General features: G+C 40.8%; 1 protein-coding gene across 4 annotated transcripts in view; it reads left to right on the top strand.

The window, feature by feature from the left end:
- PELI1 (pellino E3 ubiquitin protein ligase 1) overlaps nucleotides 1–16,851 on the top strand; it is a 61,628-nt gene extending 44,777 nt beyond the window's left edge. For all 4 annotated transcript variants that reach the window (XM_067565244.1, XM_067565241.1, XM_067565242.1 and 1 more), the window contains exons 2-7: nucleotides 1,895–2,036; nucleotides 3,789–3,918; nucleotides 6,885–6,986; nucleotides 12,818–13,015; nucleotides 13,123–13,311; nucleotides 14,274–16,851. In XM_067565244.1, the coding sequence (XP_067421345.1) occupies nucleotides 1,966–2,036; nucleotides 3,789–3,918; nucleotides 6,885–6,986; nucleotides 12,818–13,015; nucleotides 13,123–13,311; nucleotides 14,274–14,840 (1,257 nt within the window). In that variant the 5' untranslated portion in view covers nucleotides 1,895–1,965 and the 3' untranslated portion in view covers nucleotides 14,841–16,851. The remainder of the gene's footprint in view (nucleotides 1–1,894; nucleotides 2,037–3,788; nucleotides 3,919–6,884; nucleotides 6,987–12,817; nucleotides 13,016–13,122; nucleotides 13,312–14,273) is intronic.
- Nucleotides 16,852–21,297: the final 4,446 nt, after the last annotated feature.

Raw genomic sequence — 21,297 nt, 5'->3', positions numbered from 1 at the left:
TGGGATGATTTAGTTGGAGTTGGTCCTGCTTTGAGCAGGGGATTGGATTAGATGATCTCCTGAAGTCCATTCCAGCCCTAATCTTCTATGAATCTGATAGTTGAGTGGATTGAATTTAGCATGAGGATCTCTTGAGTTCAGATCTTTCCTCTGTCGCTCACTGTCTGTGGAGCGAGTCGCTTAACCTGTCTGTTTCCCCACTTCTGTAATGGGTATATTATTTACTTAGACCTTGTCTATACTAGTAGATTGTACTATTTTAACTGCTTGAACTGCTTTATTCCACAGAAATAAACAGCTTATTCCATATAGGGAAGGGGGTACAATGTACCAATGTATGTACTTCTATATTTGTATAACTGTAGGGCTTAAACCAGTATAACTATTGTGATTTTTAAAAAAAAATCTCACACTCCTAACTGACACAGTTCTACGGGTTCTCTTTTTTCAAGTGTAGATGTGGCCTTACTCAGCTCACAGGAGTGTTGTGTGGATTAGTCAGTGACCAGCACTTTGAAAATACAGAGCACAATATCAGTGGTTAGTAATTTCTTATAAAAAGGAAACCAAAATGAATGTGTTACTATTTGGATGTGCTGGCTAATGGAAAGCTATAAAGGTGGGGGGGAATGGCTGGCATCAGTTCTTCCACATGTGTAATCAGCCGATACCAGTGAAAAATGTTTCAGGATTCCTTGCAGGGTTGCTACCCAGAATAGTTGCTTTTGGTTCTTGGGCTGGGCTCTGCTGCCTGGTGAATAATACAGATCACAGGATCCTCTTTGTGAGATACCACTAAACAAGCTATGTTGCCAGCTTGTCAAGGCCAGGCAAAAAGTAAAGAGATATTCTGAGGTATTTCTATAGAACAGTTGACCAGGCTATGGTAGGAAAAACTCAGTGAGAATCATTCCCTAGAAGTATGAGACCTGTACTACTAAAGAGGATTCTCATTAACATGTGGGGGAATAATTCAGGGCATTTTCTGCAAATAACAAACTGATACTGTGTCTACATTCATACCCCTATGTGTTCTGTCCAGAATTAGTCTAGTGAATAAGTTTATTGGAAGGAAAGTTTGCAGAAATGACAAAATTTAAGGTAATTTAGAGAATCCATGGTAAAACAGTTGAGATTTTGATCACAGGTATTCACATGGGAAGTCAAGTTCTAAGAGTTAAACTCCTCTAGTCTGGAGACAAAAGCAATACCTTGTGACTTCTGTGTCCAGTCAAAACTCTCACTATAGCTTCATTACCAAATACTTGCACCTAACTGCTCACAGTCAACAGTCCATGAATTATTATTCAGCAAATAATTTTGAATCACAAATAAATTTGATAAAACTTTTTATGTGCTCATGGACAATTAATTATCAGAAAAGGGGCTAATTTCTTTAAATACATTCTTCATTCCATTCTTCTTACTAGACAACTACTTGTTTTGAGGAGTTTACTCAAAATATCACCAAGTGCAGTTCTACACCACTTATGTTAAATAATCAGGAGGAATGATGAAAATTATACTGCTGATCTGTTCTGTCATGGCAACGTTAGATCCTATTACCACACTTAAATTAGTCTCTTTATCGGCTGTATTTTGGTGATTCCAGGAGTTACTTGAAGGCAACCTACCTGAAATTAGTGTGTGTATGCTCTTTTTGTTATGTACGGGGCAGAAGCAGTTATTGAAGACAAACTAAAACATGGCAAAACCGTGTATATGAAATTATTTCAGTATTGCAGCAGGTCAGGCAGACCAAAACATAGACAGGTGTAACAGTATATGGTTATGCTGGATGTGGAGGCTCACTTAAGCTGTTGCATATGCTGATTTGCAGGCTATAATTAATTTCCTTGACATCTTGCTAATTTGTTCTTCCTTTATTTTACAGGAAATAATGAAAAAAGTCTGCCAAGGCTCTTGATCAGAAAACTGGAATTTGAAAAGTCACTAACTAAGCTCATGTTTTCTCCTGATCAAGAAAATCATCCATCTAAAACACCAGTAAAATATGGTGAATTGATTGTATTAGGGTAAGTGTTTTCTTTAGAAATGAGAGTGCATAGCAGTGAGATCAAATGTTAGCTTACTGAAGTGCCTCTGCAATGAAAAGTGAGCCAGTCAGATGCAGTTTTGATAGGGCTTTGAACTGTTGTGTGGAAGACCTGGGTTTGATTTCCAGCTCCATTCTCTTGCTTTCCAGGCCAGGCAAGCTGTGGCATTAAATCTCCAGTGCACTAATGACCTTTTCATAGATCCTAGGCCGTGGCTGGCAGGACAGGATCTTTGATAACATAGGAGGAAATCATCCTTTTTAAAGTCTTGTCTAGACTAGGATAAACATGTTTTATAAAACATGCTAGCTAACATGTTTTAGACCCCAGTGTAGACTAGGCAAATTGTACTATAATACATTAGCTAATCAATTTGATCTGTGGGGGTGGAATTGCCCCTGTCTACAGTCGGGTGTTAAAACATGTTAACAAATACATTTTATAAAAACATATTTTCTCTTAGTCTAGATAAGCCCTAAGTAGAGGAAAAGGGTGTTTGTTTATCGGAGGTCTTCTCTGAAAAAGTAATCCTTTTGCAGTAAGTGTGAATCAGCAAGGTCCTGCTCTTGCTATACAAGCAAATTATTAAAGATAAAGCTATTTGTAACCATAAATCTTACACACTTACCACTTTAGGGCCTGCTCCTGCTCCGTTTTGATGTTGGAGTGAGCAGGATTGGGCCCTAAATGCGCACACATGGTTTTCCCTTGTTTTTCTGACTGCACCCTTTAATTCTGTACACCGAGAGAGGTCTATATACCATATTCATTTATTCTCAGACTTGAATAGTCCTGTGCAGCTTTCTAGCTGCTTTTTTTTCATGGAATATTTAATTATCACAAAGACTGTTCACAGTGAAACTTGATTTTTGATTTACAACACAATTTTTAGTAGGGCTGTCAAGCAATTTAAAAAAATTAATTGCAGTTTTAATTGCACTGTTAAACAATAGAATACCATTTATTTAAATATTTTGGATGTTTTCTAGATATTCAAATGCATTGATTTCTTTTACAACACAGAATACAAGGTGTACAGCGCTCACGTTATATTATTTTTATTACAAATATTTGCACCGTAAAAGATAAACCAAAGAAATAGTATTTCATTTCACCTCATACGAGTACTGGAGTGCAATCTTTTTATCATGAAAGTTGAACTTACCCATGAAGAATTATTATTACATAACTCCCTTCAATTGAGTGAGCCCTTGTTTGCAATGGGGGGGCGGATTTTACCTCAGGGACTCAGTATGTGGCAGGGCAGGAGAGGCTGAGCTCACCCAGCCCCTGTTCTCTAACTTTTTGTGCTGGTGACCCCATTGGGACTGAAAAATTGTGACCTCCCCTTCCCCTCTCCCCCAACCTCCCAGAAAAAATTGTGATACTCCTCCACTCCCTCTAGCCTCAGCCCCAGGGGGCTCAGGGCTTCAGCCCTGCCAGGTAAAGGGCTTGGGGCATGGGGCTCTGGGCTTCAGCCTGGCTGGTGGCTTGGGGCTTCCACCCACCTAGGGGCTAATGGCACAGGGGCTCCATCCCAGTGCAGGGTGTGGGGGCTCTGTTGCATCCCTCCCTATCCAGAGGTATGTGATTTAACGCATTAATTTTTTCTTCAGTTAATTGCAGGCATTAACTGCAATTGACAGTCCTAACTTTTAGTAATCAGTCCAAATGTATTTAAAAACCATTATTCTTCATATATTGTATCTTGTGTAATGGCTTTTTTTGCAGGTATAATGGCTCTCTGCCAAACGGAGACAGAGGAAGAAGGAAAAGTAGGTTTGCTTTATTTAAAAGACCCAAGGCAAATGGGGTGAAACCCAGTACTGTGCATATTGCCTGCACTCCTCAAGCAGCAAAGGTAAGCTTGACAGCTTGTTAGTTGTAGGCTAGATTCTGCTCTCTGACACCAGTGTAAATCAGGAGCTCACTCTGAGGTCATTGTAATTACACTGTTGTAAAACTGGTGTTGGAAGCATCAGGCGCTGTGTGGGAAAGGGATGGGAGGTGTCTATCCCAGGCTCTGGGTGCCTTTCACTTAGTGAAAAAGAAACAATATAACTCAAACAAGTTCAGTGCTCAGTCCTCACCACATAACACAAATAAATGGGTGTTTGTTTATTAACGTCTAGGAGTTAACCTGGAAAACGTTTTCCATTTGTTTTTTCTCCAGCGCCCGCTACCAAGGTGTACTTCAGATTTCCTGTTTTCACAGTCTGTGTAACTTTAGGGATAGATCTGTGCTTCATGTGGATCTGCGTGTACTACACTTCCTCACTGGCGTGCTCAGAAAGTTCATTTCTGCTCCGTCCACTTCAAGTGGAGGTCAGCCCCAGATGGCATAAGGGGGGGTGAAAGGAGCAGAGTTTCACAAAAAGAGTTGCCAGTTCAAAATCAAATTTAAGATTCTTCCTAAGAAGGGGAGAGGGGAAGGTTTTAAACACAGAGAGGGGTACTGATGAAGCTTAAAACGTAAAAGGTGATTCTGACAGTTGAAAGAACAATCGTTACTTTATCTGGGCTCCATGCAGACTTCACATCTGGCAGGATTCGTTCCAGTGGGAGTATTTCCAGTGAGCTACTGAGTGCCTTCAACTCCCACTCAAGCCTATGGGAGCTGAGGATGTTCAGCAGTCTCACAGGAGGTATTCAGGGTCAGACCTAGGATTAAACACATTGGAGCCAATGGGGTCACATTCTCATAGGTAAGGGGTGTAGTATCTGATTCTGTTAGCTTCTCTAAATGCTCTGACAATGGGGAGTATCAGTTCATAAAACTTTAGATCTGGGAATTACATAAAATAGTGGAGTGCTTGTTTAATTTGGGAGAAATATAAAAGGGTTTTAGTTCTGGGGCTGTAATTCAGTTGTTGTGGTCACAGTTCCTTTTGTGAGTTCACTATTCTCCAGGCTCACAATTACTTCATTCACAAGCAGACAATGAAGACATACTTGTTCAGTTATAAACAACTAATCATTGTTGTGCCATTTTTGACTTGCAGAAAGCTCCAAATAGCCCACAGCCCTGGATGACAAACTGAAAGTTTAATCTATTTTGCTAGATATTTTGCATCCTGTATTGTGTAAATTTCCATTTCCTTTGTTTTGCTAGTTGCACTTACTGCTTTTTGTCCAGGTAGCTTACTAATTATTGCATGATATCAGTGAATAAAAGGACTGTTAAAATGAAACTCACTGTTTTTTTTTCTTTGCTGTTGCAAAAGTTCAGGATGAGGAGGTTTTACCAGCAGCACATTTGTATTTTTAGCCTTTGCCGTGCTTAATCATTCTTTGCAGCTTTTGTGTCTAGGCCAACATGTGTCTAACAGTAGGGATGACTAATGTGTCTGTCATATAGCAACATGTGTCTTGTTGCAGTGTGTTGAAGGAACCAGTTGGTTCTGTTTCTGAATCAGTCCTGCCTTTATTTTTTTTTCCTTCAGTGTGTGAGCAGATTTCCATGTAATCTGCATCACTGCAGGGCTGCAACCTTTAGTGTATTAGCACCTATGAGTTTGTGTAGTCATCAAGCACAACAGAAGGTTGGCAATGTTCCTAAACCTGAGCATAGTGTTTGTAACCAGCCCATCTTTGGGGGTAGTGTCAAGCTGCAGCACCCAGGGGAAATCCTGGAGGGGATGGGACTCAAAAGGCGCAACCTCTTCAAGTATTCTGTAGATATGCAGCAGGCATGTAAGCAGCGTGCCATGCTCTATCATGGATTGCTTCACCAGGACCAGTAGAAGGGAGCAGTATTGTGCTTCCCAGGTTGCAGCGACTGATTTGTGTCTGGAACTGGAGGAAGGTATACCATGAAGAAAGTTCTTTGAACCTTCACCCCCTGCCCTCCATGCACCTATACAACAGCCTGGCATAACCTGGCCCTTAATGTTATTGCAAGCCACGTAGCTTATTTGTTATCTCTACAAGTAGAGCTCTGTAGTGTCTGTCTGACACTGGCCTGTGTTGTGGTCTTTTTATAGAGAGAGGATAGCATGTACTTTTTTCCATAGTTGGTTAACTCCACTGGATGAAGCATAGGAGGAGGCTCAGGGTCCACCCCTTGCAGCAGTGGTAGCCAGGAGTGTTCAGGCACTGCAACTATCGGCAGCCATTGAGAGGAGGAATTAATCAGAGCAGGCTCCTTCCACACTTACCTCTGTACATTACCCCATACGGAGTGGTTTCAGTCTGTCCCCGAGCTCTAGATATTAGTGTCTTGCGTAGCCATGTAGTGAAGATAGCATTTACCTAATGTCTTTTTTTTCAATTACTCCTCACTCTTGATCATATCTTGGATAAATCTCACTTCTTTGTTCCAAAGCCAAATGATATTTGAAATAATAACTAAATGGGAGGTTGGTGATAATAAAACATTTTGAATTTTCCAGTTTGGGGGCCAAATTCATCTCTCATGGATTTACTGTGTGTTCTGTGAGCAGTGCTGAATCAGACCATACCCCACTCATTCTTCTTTGGGTACCAGATATGGGTGGAAATCTGAGTGTTGCAGTTTTTGCCAAGACATCCTAGTGATACCTTTTTTAAAATGCAAAACCTCTTGATTGCTAAACCTAGACCATTTAATTAAGACTCAAATGGTGTACTATGTGAATGGGTCATGTTTAAAATCAGTGTCTGTCTAAAGCTAAGCCACATAATTTTTGTGCCTTTTTCTTGCAATCTTTTAACTTACAAAATAACACGAGCATTGACTTGTCAGTCTAACTACAATAACTCTTCTATGTTTAACCTGATCATTCCTCTTTGTCAATTGATTAGTGTTTGTTTTCCTTTATGATGCTCAAATATTCTCCTTTTCTATAGGCAATAAGCAACAAGGACCAACATAGCATATCATATACCTTGTCTCGGGCCCAGACCGTGGTGGTTGAATACACACATGATAGCAACACTGATATGTTTCAGGTATGTAAAGCATGTGCAGTATATATTTTTCTTTCCATTATAAGAATATAGCACAAGACACCCTCTCACTTGACTCTTCCAGTGTTTGAAGGTGAAACGTGTTTTGTGACTAATCTGCCAGAACCAGGAACAGGGTTCTAGTCATCATTTTGTCCTAGACATCCTTAGTGGCTGCGGGCAAGTCATTTAACTTGTCTGTCTCCATTCCCCTCTATAAAATGGAGAGTAAGGGATAACTGTCTCACAGGGGAGCTTGAAGGAAAATTCATGCTTACAAAGTGCTTTGACAATCAGCCATTAGTAGGTGCAGAAGAAATGCAAGTGTGACTGGTTGGACCAATAGCTATTTTCTATTATGAAAAAAGAGCACAAACTTTTTCAAAAAAGTCCAGTAATATTTAAGGGTAATTTCTGTACTGTACTATAGGGCCCACTTCTGATACACCATTGTAAATCCAAAGTTGCTCTGTTGCCTTCAGTGGAGGCTGCATACACAACAGATGTTCCACAAACAGAATTGGGCCCACAGTATACTTTCATATCTCTTATAACTTCCTTCTCTTTTGAGAAGAGGAGGATTTTGTTTTTGTTTTTTTTTAAATGAGGGGTGGTTTTTTCTGATCTCCACTGACTGAATCCTGTGCTGAAGTTAAACTAATTTTTGGATAGCTCAGTCGTGGAAAAGGGTTTTATTGTTGCAGAATATGGCCATGACATCACTTCAAGATCCTAGAAGGGAGGAGAGACCTGTACTGGGTAGAGGAAACTGCTGTGCAATCACAAATACCTATAGTAGAGCAAAAGGACTAAGAGAAACTAACGGAAGCACAGAATCCTAGAAATGTAGGGCTGGAAGGGACCTCAGGAGGTCATCTAGTCCATCCCCCTGTGTTGAGGCAGGACCAAGAATACTTAGATCATCTCTGACAGGTGTTTATGTAACTTGTTCTTTAAAACCTCCAACAGGCATTCTACAACTTCCTTTGGTGATATATTCCAGTATTTAACTATCTTTATAATTAGGACATTTTTCCTTATTTAACCTAAATCTCCCTTGCTGCATATTACGCCCATTACTTCTTGTCCTATCGTCAGTGGATATGGAGAACAGTTGATCACTATCCTCTTTATAAAAGCTCTTAATATGTTTGAAGACTTGTCAGCTCTGTCTTCAGTTGTCTTTTCTCAAGGCTAAATGTGCCCAGTTTTTTAATGAGTCTTCCTTCATGAGTCATGTTTTCTAAACCTTTTATCATTTGTGTTGCTCTCCTGTGGACCTCTGTCCAGGTTGTTCACATCTTAGTGTGGTGCCCCAAACTGGACACAGTACTCCAGTTGAGGCTGCACCAGTGCTGAGTAGAGAAGAACAATTCCCTTCAGTGTCTTAAATATAACGAACATTCCTGTTATTACATTCCAGAATATTAATCTTTTTTTGTAACTACATCACACTGTTGACTTGTATTCTATTTGTGATCCACTGTACTCACCACATCCTTTTCTGCAGTATTACTGCCTAGCTAGTTGTTCCTCATTTTGTATTTGTGCAAAATGCTACAAGGACACCCTGAAAGTATAACTTAAGAAGGGAGGCATTGACCCCACAAACTGGGAAGAGCTGGCTGGCAATAGGCTGCAGTGGTGTCACATCATACATCAAGCCTCAGCCCGTTTTGAAGAGAATCGCCTTGCTCAAGAGGCAGAGAAAATGGCAGAGGAGGAAGGAAAGTGTACAGCATCCCAGCCAACAGTTGTACTCTCTCCAAGCAACCACCTGTCATGTGGAAAAATCTGTAGAGCACAAATTGGATTCTTCAGCTATCTTAAATCTTATCTGTGACTTTTCCCTGACCATCATCCTTGTGTTGAGGGATAGCTGCCACTGATTTGCGCATTTGATTTTTTTTCCTTCCTAAGTGTAGTGCATTGCATTTGTATTTATTGAATTTCATCTTGTTGATTTCAGACTAGTTCTCCAAGGGTATTTTGAATTCTAATCCTGGCTTGAAATCCCTTTCAGTGTGGTGCCATCCACATATTTTATAAGCATACTCTCCTCTCCATTATATAAATCATTAATGAAAATACTGAATAGTGTGGGACCCCACAAGATATGTCCTCCCAGTTTGACAGTGAACCACTGAGAACTATTCTGAGCATGGATTTTCAACCAGTTGTCTTATAGTAACTTCACTAGACCACATATCCTTGGTTTGCCTATGAAAATGTCATCTGGAACTGTAAAAAGTCTTACTAAAATCAAGGTATAAAATTTCTACACCTCCTCCCATCCACTAGCCAATAACCCTGTCACAGAAGGAAATTAAGTTAGTTTGGCATGATTTGTTCTTGACAAATCCATGTTGACTGTTACTTATCACTGTACTATCCTCTAGGTGCCTACAAATGGATTGTTTAATATAATTGGTTGAAGTATCTTTCTGGTATTGACGTTAGTCTGACTATGATTCCCTGGGTCCTCTAAAGAGGGAGGAATAACGATAAGCTATCTTTGTAAAAATGTTCTTCAGGCAGTCTGTGGTGTGAAGGCTTCTTTAAAATCACCTGTGGCAGGCCATGTGGACTGATGGGTTCTGCTGCCTAGAAAGCAGAATACATGCAATAGAAGAAATATATTAACACCCCACATCCCCTCTAGCAAACCCCTCTATCCGCCACCAAAAGACTACCTAGAGTACCTAATCTCCTTTCTCTCACTTTTGCAGTGTTGTTCTGAGTTATAATATAATCCACTGCACCATGAAAATTGGGGTGTGGCGAGGGGGTTGTCTGTCAATTCCATAAATGGCTATGGAATTGGAGAGCCCAGGAAGCAAGTTACTGAATTCAGTAGCACCCCAGTCATTTAGATCTGGCTACCTGAATGTAAATGGAATGGGGTGAAAACTACCCTTTTATTTATACTCTACAAGCATTGTAACACGTCCAACTAACAGAGCAGTTAGTTTCATGCAATCCCACTATAGTCAAAGGGGTTGAATAGGTCTGCACTGAATGCAAGCAGTTGGCTGAATTCTGAATTCTGCCACCAGAAGAGGGGGAACTATCTTTTTGGCAAATGCACTGAATGTAGATGAAACCACCCCCACTATGACTATCTTCTCAAGAGTGCTTAATTAGAGCAGGCTGCTATTTTTCTCATCTTGTTCTATTGTGGCAGGGATATTTCATTGTAAACACAAGCTTCTCGTACCTTATCTCACCTAGTAAGCAACACCCTGCTTTCCAATGCGCCATCAGAACTGGAAGGCTAACTAATATGTCACAGGTGTTCTTTCTACATCTGTACTGCCAATAGGTCCTAAATCTGGTGTCAAGAACTGGAATGTGTGGTGGGCTCATGAAGCCACTAGTGGCTCAACCATTTTTCTTTCCTGATTAAAGGGATCGCTTTCTCACTATTTTGATGCTGATCTGAGGCTGACTGCCTCTAGGGGAAAGCCCTGTCTTCATCTGTTATGACTTCATCACAATTTTTTTTTTTTATTGGCTGCTTTCTGCCTCCTGAATATACCAAATTTTAGAGGTCCTCAAGGAACCATTTCCCTCACCTTACATACTCCAGAATGGACCATCTCAAACAAAAAAAATCACATTCTCAACACACTGGAAGAAAAAACTCAGGAAGCCTACCTGAAGAACATTCAGGAAACCCAAAACGATAAACCAAAAAAGTGACAACCATCCAACACAGAAACAAAAAGTGGAACCAACTCCAGCTCCAGAGAAACCAAGATATCAGGTCCCACTACATGGATGCTACACAACACCCCAGCATCATCAACCTATTAAGACTCCCCTGAACTGGAACTAAAGTATTATACTCTTGTCAGGTCTGACATACTCACTATACCTCTCACACTGGTGTCATGATATTTATTTAAAAGGTGATGTAATATATCATTTGAAATTTAATAACACTGGTCATCGGTGTCATTCTGAAAGGTATGAATTAACACTGTATAAGGAATTATGGGTATTTCTTGATATTAGGCTTTGCAGTCTGTGCCCAAACAAAGGGAGTAACATGTCTTTCCCTGATAGGAGGCAATGTCACAGCTATTTACCTGTCTCGTAGGTAAATTAAGCCTGGTGGAATCAGAACAATGGAAGCCCCATTTGCATACAGGGAGATAGAAAGTACACAGGAAGGGAAAAACATGAGGCCATCCTATCTCTTGAAATAAGGTCATTGAACTTTGGAAGATATAAGCAAGACTGAAGCCATCTCTGGTATCCATTACTAGACAGACACAAGGGGCCAGAGCTGTTGCAAGCTGAGAAAGATGGGGCCTTCAATCAAGGATGGGTTGAGGTCTGGAAACTGAATATAGGTGAGAAACTTGCACAGGCAAAGATTTTTTTACTTAGGTAGTCAAGGGAAACCAGCCCCTGGTGCTTATGTGGAAGGTTCTGACTGATAGGTGTCACACTTCAGGTGTCTGACTTTCCATCCAACTTTCTAGAACACTCCCACACTAGCATTAGCTTCCTGGACACCACGATCAGTTTCAACAATGGAACCCACAGATGACTGTATACAAGAAATCCATGGATCACCACACCTACTTTCACGGATCCAGCAACCACCCCAGACAAATTAAGACCTCTATCTACAGCCAGGCACTCAGATACCACAGAACTTGCTCAAAATAAAGTCTGGGATGCACACCTAAATGCACGTGACACCTTCACTTAACAAGGAGGAAGTAGATTGCGTCATGGAAAGGGCCACCCAAATATTCTGGGAGAACCTGTTTCAGTAGAAGGGGGAAAAAACCCACTGACCACATTCCCCTAGCTGTCCCCTACAGCCTCACACTAAAATCCATATGGGATATCATCAAACAGTTACAACCCATATTTGATGGGGACCACATCTTAAAGAAATCTTTCCCAAGCCTCCCTTCTGGCCTTCAAACAATCATCCAAGCTTGTCAGGTTCATCAGTAACAAGTGCCCAACCAATTAGGACATATCAACTCAAAGTGACAACAGATGCGAAACCTACAGACCTATCTCCACTGCTACAGTGATCTATACCACCCACAATACACTTGTTAAGACTCATGGGTTCTATACATGCCTATCATAACCTGTAGTGTACCTCATCCACTGCATCAAATGACCCAACAGCTACTCTGTGCATGAAATCAGACAATCACTATGCTCTCAAATGAACTGCCATAGAAAACTAAGACAAAAACACCATATCACCTGTGGACGAACACTTTTCATAAAGCAATCACTTCATATGTGATCTCAGTCCTCATCCTAAAGGAAACCTGCACACCTTCAAAATGCAAGCTTGGGAATTTAAATTCATAACGCTGCTAGATGCTAAAAACCATGGACTTGGAGATGCTCACTTACAAAAATTGTAACATACCCCATTTCCTGCCAACACTTAATTGCATTCTTCATTTTAAGTGGTCTCTTACAGTGTGTGTGAACCAATTATGCTTAACAATCTGTCCCAACTTACATTTAGCCCAAACACTTTTGTTACCTTCCCTAGATCTGAAGTGGAGCTCTGTGAAGCTCAAAATCTTGTAGCCTCCACCAACAGAAGCTGGTCCAGTAAAAGATATTACTGAGTCTCTCAGAAAGGTGGGACCAAAATGGCTACAACAATGCTGCAGTCAAATTAGAGGTGGAATAACTTACCAGTTCAGAGGGGGCTAGGGTCTTCAGTGGTAAAATGCCTTTAGTTTCTGAAAGGTCATGGTTTATTCTTGTCCATTTTAAAATGTTAGGTTTAAATATTTTGTACTGTAGCTTCTAAGTCATGTGTGTTCTTCCCTCCTCAGATTGGCCGGTCAACAGAGAGCCCTATAGACTTTGTAGTGACAGATACGGTTCCTGGAAGTCAGAGTAATTCAGATACACAGTCCGTACAGAGCACTATATCGAGGTTTGCTTGCAGAATCATATGTGAACGGAACCCTACTTTTACAGCAAGAATATACGCTGCAGGATTTGACTCATCAAAAAACATCTTTCTTGGGGTAAAGAGACACTTTCTCTTCCCAGCTCAATGCAGGCTTATATTAAAACTAATTTATACCTCAGAATTACAGATAAATGGAAGCTCTCTCACTGTCATCCTTCATAGGAAAAAGCTGCCAAGTGGAAGACATCCGATGGACAGATGGATGGGTTAACCACGAATGGAGTTCTTGTTATGCATCCACGCAATGGATTTACTGAAGACTCCAAACCAGGGGTGTGGAGGGAGATATCAGTGTGTGGGAATGTGTTCAGCCTCCGTGAAACCAGATCAGCTCAGCAGAGGGGCAAAATGGTAAGTGTAGTGAATATCACTTTATGCTGCTTGTTTGATATGGGTACACTGTTTAAGGCTGTAACCTAGGGGACACAAAGGCCAGGGTATGCTTGATTCACATAAGCACTGTAGTGCCTTACTCCATATTTAGTCACATTCATTTTGGTTCATGGCGTAAAGCTACTAAACCTTAGTAAGACTGGCAGAATCTGACCTTAAATTAGTTTTATTGCACATCTACATTGCTGTGCAAAATGTAGTGGCTCAATCTAGCATGTTGGTCTGTGAGCAGCAGAAGCTTTGCTACATCATGATGTGGGCTTTTAAAAAAGTTTGTTAGGAAATAGCTTAACCCTCCTTTGTCACTTGGATCTTTCCTCAAGGGTTTCTTTTTTTTAAACAGTTTACCCACAGTTCTTTGGGTGTTTCAGAGTTTAATGTAAACCCTGGTCTAGAAAAATTCCATAGACATAAAATCAGACTTGTCTTGATACTTTTTTCCTTAGTAAAAAATTTTTTAATCCAATGTTTCATTTGTTTTAAGTTGTGCTGCATTTCTTTAGGAAGGTTGGTGTGCTGCTTGCTCTGTGTGTGCATATGCGTGTGTGCATACACTACCCCATCTTAAATCTAACGTTGTTTGCTCCCGTGGCAAACTATGGATCTTCCTTCAATTGGCTTAGCTGAATGCACGGTCAGGAAGGAGCTGATGATGATTGGGCACAGGGGTGCCTTTGGGTGCTGAGACGTAGTTAATGGTGTCTGATTTTCAAATAGTTCTGAGCGCCTACCCTCTATATATCAAGCTCTTTTCAGGCATCTCAGATTAAGCACTCAAAATCACTAGTCACTTGAACCTCTTGGCCAGAGCTCTCTAGCAGGGTTTTATAGCTAAACCGATTGTATGGATTTGAAGAAAATACAAGTAACTTTGTGACATCTATGCATTCTCTCTTCCTCCCCTTCCCCCCCCCCTCCAGGTTGAGAATGAAACTAACCAACTCCAAGATGGCTCATTAATCGATCTGTGTGGAGCAACATTGCTGTGGCGTACTGCAGAAGGCCTTTCACGCACTCCTACGGTGAAGCACTTGGAAGCTCTAAGACAGGAAATAAATGCTGCCAGGCCTCAGTGCCCTGTAGGGTTTAACACATTAGCATTTCCTAGTATGAAGAGGAAAGATGTTGTAGATGAAAAGCAACCATGGGTGTATCTGAACTGTGGCCATGTACATGGCTATCACAACTGGGGAAACAAAGAAGAAAGGGACGGGAAAGATCGAGAATGTCCCATGTGCCGCTCTGTTGGTCCCTATGTGCCTCTATGGCTTGGATGTGAAGCTGGATTTTATGTAGATGCAGGACCTCCAACTCATGCATTCAGCCCATGTGGACATGTGTGCTCTGAAAAGACAACTGCATATTGGTCCCAAATTCCTCTTCCTCATGGTACTCACACTTTTCATGCAGCCTGTCCGTTTTGTGCACATCAGCTGTCTGGCGAACAGGGTTACATCAGACTTATTTTCCAAGGACCTCTTGACTAATAGTGTCACCAAGGACTTCGTTAACCTTATAAGCTAAGCGATTCTGATTTTAAACAAACTGTTTATTTCATATTCTCTGTGCTTTGACAGTTTGCATTAAAATGAAGAACTGTTTTTGTTATGTTACAGCAGCAGAATCCCTTCTAGATGAGGAAAAGCCTGGAAACCAAGAGATTATGGGGAGGGTGGGGAAAGTTCCTGACTTTTAGTGTCTACTTTTAGGGAGGGGAAGGGAATTATGCACAGTGAAATTCAATGCCTTCAATTTAATGGTTTTGAATGACATGCCCTTGGTGTTTTTAAAAGTTGCTTTTTTTTTGTGTAACTGAGGGTAAATCTGGTCAGTTCAAAATACATTAGTTTACAGCTTGGATGCAAACATTGTAAAATATAGCAACATGTACATTAACTTTTTCTATTTATCTTTATTATTGAAATGTATCCTATGGCATTTTGATAGAGGAACAGCATGGTAGCAGTGTGTTATATCCATTGACTGGATGCATAGAATAGTTCTGGGTGGGGAAGGTTAGAAGAAAATCGTAGAACCTTTTTTAAATCTAGAGTACTATTGAGTTCTTAGAGTAGCCAAATGCTTTTTAAACAAAATTAATACAAATTACATTGATGTAAAAATATGCTTTAACCACACAAAAGGTAATTATGATGGACTTTTAAAAATGTCTATCCATTGGGTAGGACTATAATAAAAGAACTGGTCACAAGAAAACATTTACCTGATTCTTTGAATATGCAATTTTAAACTAGGTTAAGGATTTTTCTCACTCTAACTAATCTTTTATTTACCATTAGCAATGTTTGAGGTTTTTTATTTAAACAACAAAAAATGAACAACCAAGACCTCATCTGCTCTTCGCAGTTGGAAAGAAGCTGTGAATTAGCCAGAAAGCTGATAGACTAAAAGCAGAATGTTCAATTTAAAGAAAATTATTCAAACTTCGTGAAAACTGATACGCAGGGTGAGTAGGTGGTACATTGGCTTTATACACCTGCCTTTCAGCTCCACAGAGCTGGATACAAATATGCATTTAGGGATAAATGAAAGAAAATTACTGCCTAGGACCTAATGGACGTATGCCCACATCCCAGAACCATCGTGTAATTTGGCACAATTGGCAGTCTGTGCTCAGGAAAAGCTCAGGTTAAAATTTAGTTGTATTTGTGGCGCTTGAGGTGGAGGAAGCTTGCATAAAGGTTACTCACACCATGGCTCATTTAAGTCAATTTTTAGTTTCACTTTCAATACCTCTCCCCCCAGATGCTCCCTTTTTTTGCGCGCCCCCCCCCCCCCCAAACAATCCCTTACCAGAAAAGGCTAATGCATTACATGGAGCTTGATGCTAATCTACCATGCTTTGTGACAAATGTTCAAATGATCCTTTTAGGATTGAGGTAAGCTTTTTTTTTTTTAAACTAGCTTTTTAAACTTGTTTCTCTATTTTGGGTTGGAAATATGTACTGTATAAACTGATAGTAGCCAATTCCTCTACCCTGTAGCATAACTTTAATTTATCCTATCACAAAGTTGTTCTGAACTTTTCTTGGTAAAAACAAACTGAATTGTGTTGTTTAGAAGTCATGAATAATTTACTTCAACTGTCAAGAATTGTTTCTCCATTTTAAAAAGATATATATTGTTTGGTTCACTCAGGAAATTTGTCAGGAAACCTGTATTATAAGTTCAATTAGCTGTCATGTATAAGTAACTGTTATTACTCATTTCAAAGAAATATAATTGATTTTGACATTTTTCAGGTTGTCATGCATTAAGTAATGAGACTTATGCAATGAGGAATCCCTGCATTGTAGTGGTTCTAATCATTTATATTCAGACTATATATACTGTAGCTTAATTTTTATTTTCAAATTAATTTATTCAAACTATGTGAGTAAACACTTTTCAAAAATAGAAATTACAGAGTTGCCTATTGCTCTGTTGGATTTGTTTCTGCTCATTTGAAAAAGGTTAAATGGAGATGGAAAGGTTAGGGTATTTTCTGAACAGTCATTTAAAAAAGTATCTCCCTCACTTTAAGCATGTTCGTTTCACTTATCTTGAGAGCACAGAAATCTGATGATATGACCACCAGGTACTAGTAAAGGGTTTGAGAGAGTTGGCATGATCATGGCTTGGATAGCCCCCCCTTGTGGAGGGGGGTTCCTCTCCAAATTTTGGCAAGGATGGAAAAGAGTGATGGTTACTCACCATCTCCCCTCCTTGGCATCCCCATGGATGCTCCTCTGTGGGTGCTTTATTCAGAAGAGGATAGCATGGGAGATATGGCTCTGCCTCACACTGCACCCAGACTCCAAAGTGGAAATCCAGGCAGAGGTAAAATAGCATATCTCCTTCTGCATCTCTCTTGAGGCTTGTCATTCTGGCAGCTCTTCCCTTTTTTTAAAAAAAACCCAAGCATTTGACAGCCCTAGTGCCTGTGCTAATTGGAGCTGCTTCAGTTATTGCCTTATATAGGCAAGTTGTTCTCTCTTGGATAGTCCTGGTCCAAACACTACATGGTGGTGTAAGTCAAAACCAGCCCCTGAAATATCTAACTTGCAGCCAGTGTAGGTTGTGTTGTGCACAGTCAACAAGTCTAATCTCAAGGTGACAAGGCATGGATGGCTAGGGCAATATCTAACTGGTTTGGTTACATTCTCCTGAATGGACTGAATCCAGACTATTGCTGCTCCCTGGGCAGGTAAGAAGCGATGTAGTCTGAGGAAAACTAAAATAAAGCCTAATTACAAGAAAACCCTGCTTTTAAAAAAAAAAAAACCTTTCAATTTCCACGTAATCAATAAGGCTGATTGTTCCCTCTAGCCCTGATTCTGGTGCTGGCAGTGAGGATATGAAAATTGGAAAAGGAAACTATTAAAACTGAGTGCACAGGAGCGTTAATAATTTAAAGATGTTTGATTGCCATTAAATCCATTTGAATGGGTACTTTTTTCAAAATCCATTCCAAATCCTCCTCTAAAGGGAATTGAGGGCAACATGTTCACGTTTTGCAGTGCCTATCTTTACAGCAGCATGTAGGATATGTGTAGCTATGTGCTGCAGTGAAAAACAAGCTGCATCCACCCTTGTGTGAAGCTACACATGACAATGAAAAGCTCTGGCGGGGAGGCAGTGGGGAAAGGCTCCTGCAGCTCCCAGCAGCTGGGGAAGGCTCCAGCCATGGGACACTACACTGCTAAATATAGCAGTTGGACAAAGAAGGCACTGCTTGGATGTATAGAAAGCCCTGAAGGATATGTACCCTACAGTTCTTGTATGTCTTTACTTGCCTAAGCAGTGCCTCAGCATCTATGCTGCCATTTATACCTGTGCTAGCTGAATGTGCAGTATCTATACATGCTACCATAGGCATAGCCTTTGTGCTGAGACAGCAGCAGGTTTCTGGGAGAGAAGCTGCCGGTGGGGGCATTCACAATCACTGTCACACTTGCATTGAAGTTCATTGCATATGTATTTTGTTTGGTGCCCTGAATGTTACATGCTGGCAGCAGCTTAGTTGTGCTTAAGCTTCAAGAAGATCACATTTTTATCCACACTATTCTTCTGGTCTCTGGAAAACACTTCAGAATAAGGATGAGAACTGCAGCATGGGTAGAACAAACCATCTTTCTGTGCAGCCTTATATTAAATCTCTCCAAGGCCCTGCTATAGGTTGCACACTGTCGTTCCAACCTCCAAGAGTATATTGGTTTTTGTTACTCCTGTTCTTGTAAGCAGGCAACATGTTGAAATGTGTCCTGTTCTCTGACAGCAGGATTCTTGTGTGTTTGAGAAGCAGACTTGACACAGTGCCCTACTCCAACGCCTGTGAACCAAAACCTAATTGGTTTCTCTAATTTTGGTTGTAGCAGTCTTGACTGTTCCCTCACTAGAGTCCTTTCTAAGGGCTTTATGTTGTCCGTTTTGAAATAGTACAGCTATACTAATTTCTTCAGTTTCACATGCTGCGTAATCAAGTTGTAAAATGAATGTAGAATTAGGCCTGATTCCTTGGGGTAAAATTTTCAAAAGTGCCAAAGTGACTTAAGATCCTAAATTCCATTTTCAAAATGTGTGTAGGCACTTAAAGTCCCAGTGTCTTGAAATGAAACATATGCTCTGAAGTCACTTAGGCACTTTTCAAAACTCTGCCCTAGCACTTGGTTCTTAACACAATCCGCTTGGAGGTGAGGGAACATATTTGTTAGTAACAGCCAAGGGTATTCTGGGGGTGGCACTCATGTTATGCATGAGATTTTTCCCAATATGCAGGCAGGTGGGCCAGAGCTGTCAGATCCATGAGCATTGCAAGAGATGTGTGACCTTGACAGCTCTGTTTGCAAAGCAGCAATAGGCTTCCAGCTTGAGACTAAGGTCAGGCTCCGATGGAGGAAAGGTACAGGCCTGTAGCCTGCTCAGGGCCTGATTTATCCCCACACCAGGACCAGCAGAACCAGGAGTGTGTACTCTCAATAAGCACACAAGTAAGTATGTCAAAGATAGAGATGGGGGTACACAAACCACCCTGGATCTTGGGGGTATCTTGAAAAAAAACCCACACAGGAACCAATTTATACATGTGGTGGTTAATGCAACTCGTGCCTTAGGCCCCCTCTGGCAACATGGTTCTGCTAGAGAACCACCTGAGTTCATTGCACAGAACTGAAGCTAGTCTGTGAGCTCGCCCATAGAGTGTTTTCTGAGTACTAGTTTCAGGAAGATTACTACTGATCATAGGCCACCTTTACTAGCAATGAATAGTACATGTCTATGCGCACACAGCCTCACTGATTTCAATGGGGCTATTCATGTAATAAGGTACTACCCACTGAAAGCAAGGGTAGCACAAGTGGGCCCTATATTAACTTCCATCCCACAACAGACTATCAGAGTTTTCCAATCTGTACTGGCTGCTCTTGATGGCACTTGTGTCCCCCTCATGGCACCCACCTCAAGGGTTGAAGTAGCCCTGGAGTGCAAGAAATGGTTCCATTCCATCAAATAGACAGACCCCTGTTATTACCAAACACCTCATTAGAGATGTACTGGCACAGACTCCAGGCACTTGTCATGAGGCAAATAATCAATCAGGTTGTAAGCACGTAGAAGGTAAGGTGATAAGTGACCATTACTCTGAATTTGTCAAGAACAAATCATGTCACACCAGAGTAATATCTTCCTTTGACAGGGTAACAAGCCTTGGGGTTAGGGGTGCAGGAGCAGCTGTGATGTATCTTAACTTTAGTAAGGCTTTTGATACTCTCACATGACTTTCTCAAACTAGGGAAATATAGCCTGGATAAACTACCATAAGGTGGGTGCCCAACTCAGTGTAATTATTGATGATTTACAGTCAAGCTGGAAGAGCATATTCAGTGGGGTCCCACGGGGGCCTGTCCTGGGTCCAGTCCTGTTCAATATCTTCATAAATGATTTGGATGATGACAGAGAGAGTAAGTACACTTATGAAATTGGTGGAAGATGTCAAGCTGGGAGGGGTTGCAAGCACTCTGGAGGACAGGATTAGAATTCAAAATGATCTTGACAAACTGGAGAAATGGTCTGACATAAATAGGATGAAATTCAATAAGGACAAATGCAAACTATTAAAATACTTAGGAAGGAACAATCAATTGCACAAATACAAAATAGGAAATGACTGCATAAGAAGCAGTACTGTAGAAAAGGCTCTGGGGGTGATGGTGGATCACAAACTAAATATGAGTTACAAAGTAATACTGCTGCAAAAAAAGCAACCATCATGCTGGGATGTATTAGCATGGTGTCTTGTAAGCAAGACCACGAGAAGTAATTCTTCCACTCTACTCAGCATTGAGAAGGCCTAAACTGGAGTACCGTGTCCCGTTATGGGCACTCCACTTCGGGAAGGATGTGGACATATTGGAGACAGTTCAGAGAAGAGCAACAAAAATTAATAAAGGTCCAGAAAACATGACCTCAGAGGAAAGATGGAAAGAAACTGGGTTTGTTCAGTCTGGAGAAGAGAAGACTGAGCGGGGGCATAATCTTTAAATATGTATAAGTCATTATAAAGAGGAGGGTAATATAGTTCTTCTTAACCACTGAGGACAGGGCAAGAAGCAATGGGACTAAATTGCAGCAAGTTTAGTTTAGTGCAGCAATTGCAGTTTAGGTTGGATGTTAGTAAAAGCTTCCTATCTGTAAATACTAGAATTAATTGCCTAGGGAAGTTGTGGAATCTCCAATATTGGAGGTTTTTAAGAACAGGTTAGACGGGTGGGCCGGCTAATATTTAGTCTGCCTCAGTGCAGGGGACTGGCATAGATGACCTATCCAAGTCCTTCTAGTCCTACGTTTCTACAATTCGATTACTGTCTTCAGTTCTATTGAGGGCAGTCTTAGTGCTTCCCCTCCGTCAGTGGGTAGGGAAAACAGGGCTGAGGCCTGTGTAGAAGT

This window comes from Emydura macquarii, unplaced genomic scaffold (genome assembly GCF_026122565.2).
Source record: "Emydura macquarii macquarii isolate MOO-44397 ecotype Brisbane River unplaced genomic scaffold, CSIRO-AGI_Emac_v2 contig_2676, whole genome shotgun sequence".
NCBI lineage: Eukaryota > Metazoa > Chordata > Testudines > Chelidae > Emydura > Emydura macquarii.
This window is presented reverse-complemented; position numbering and strand designations above follow the sequence as displayed.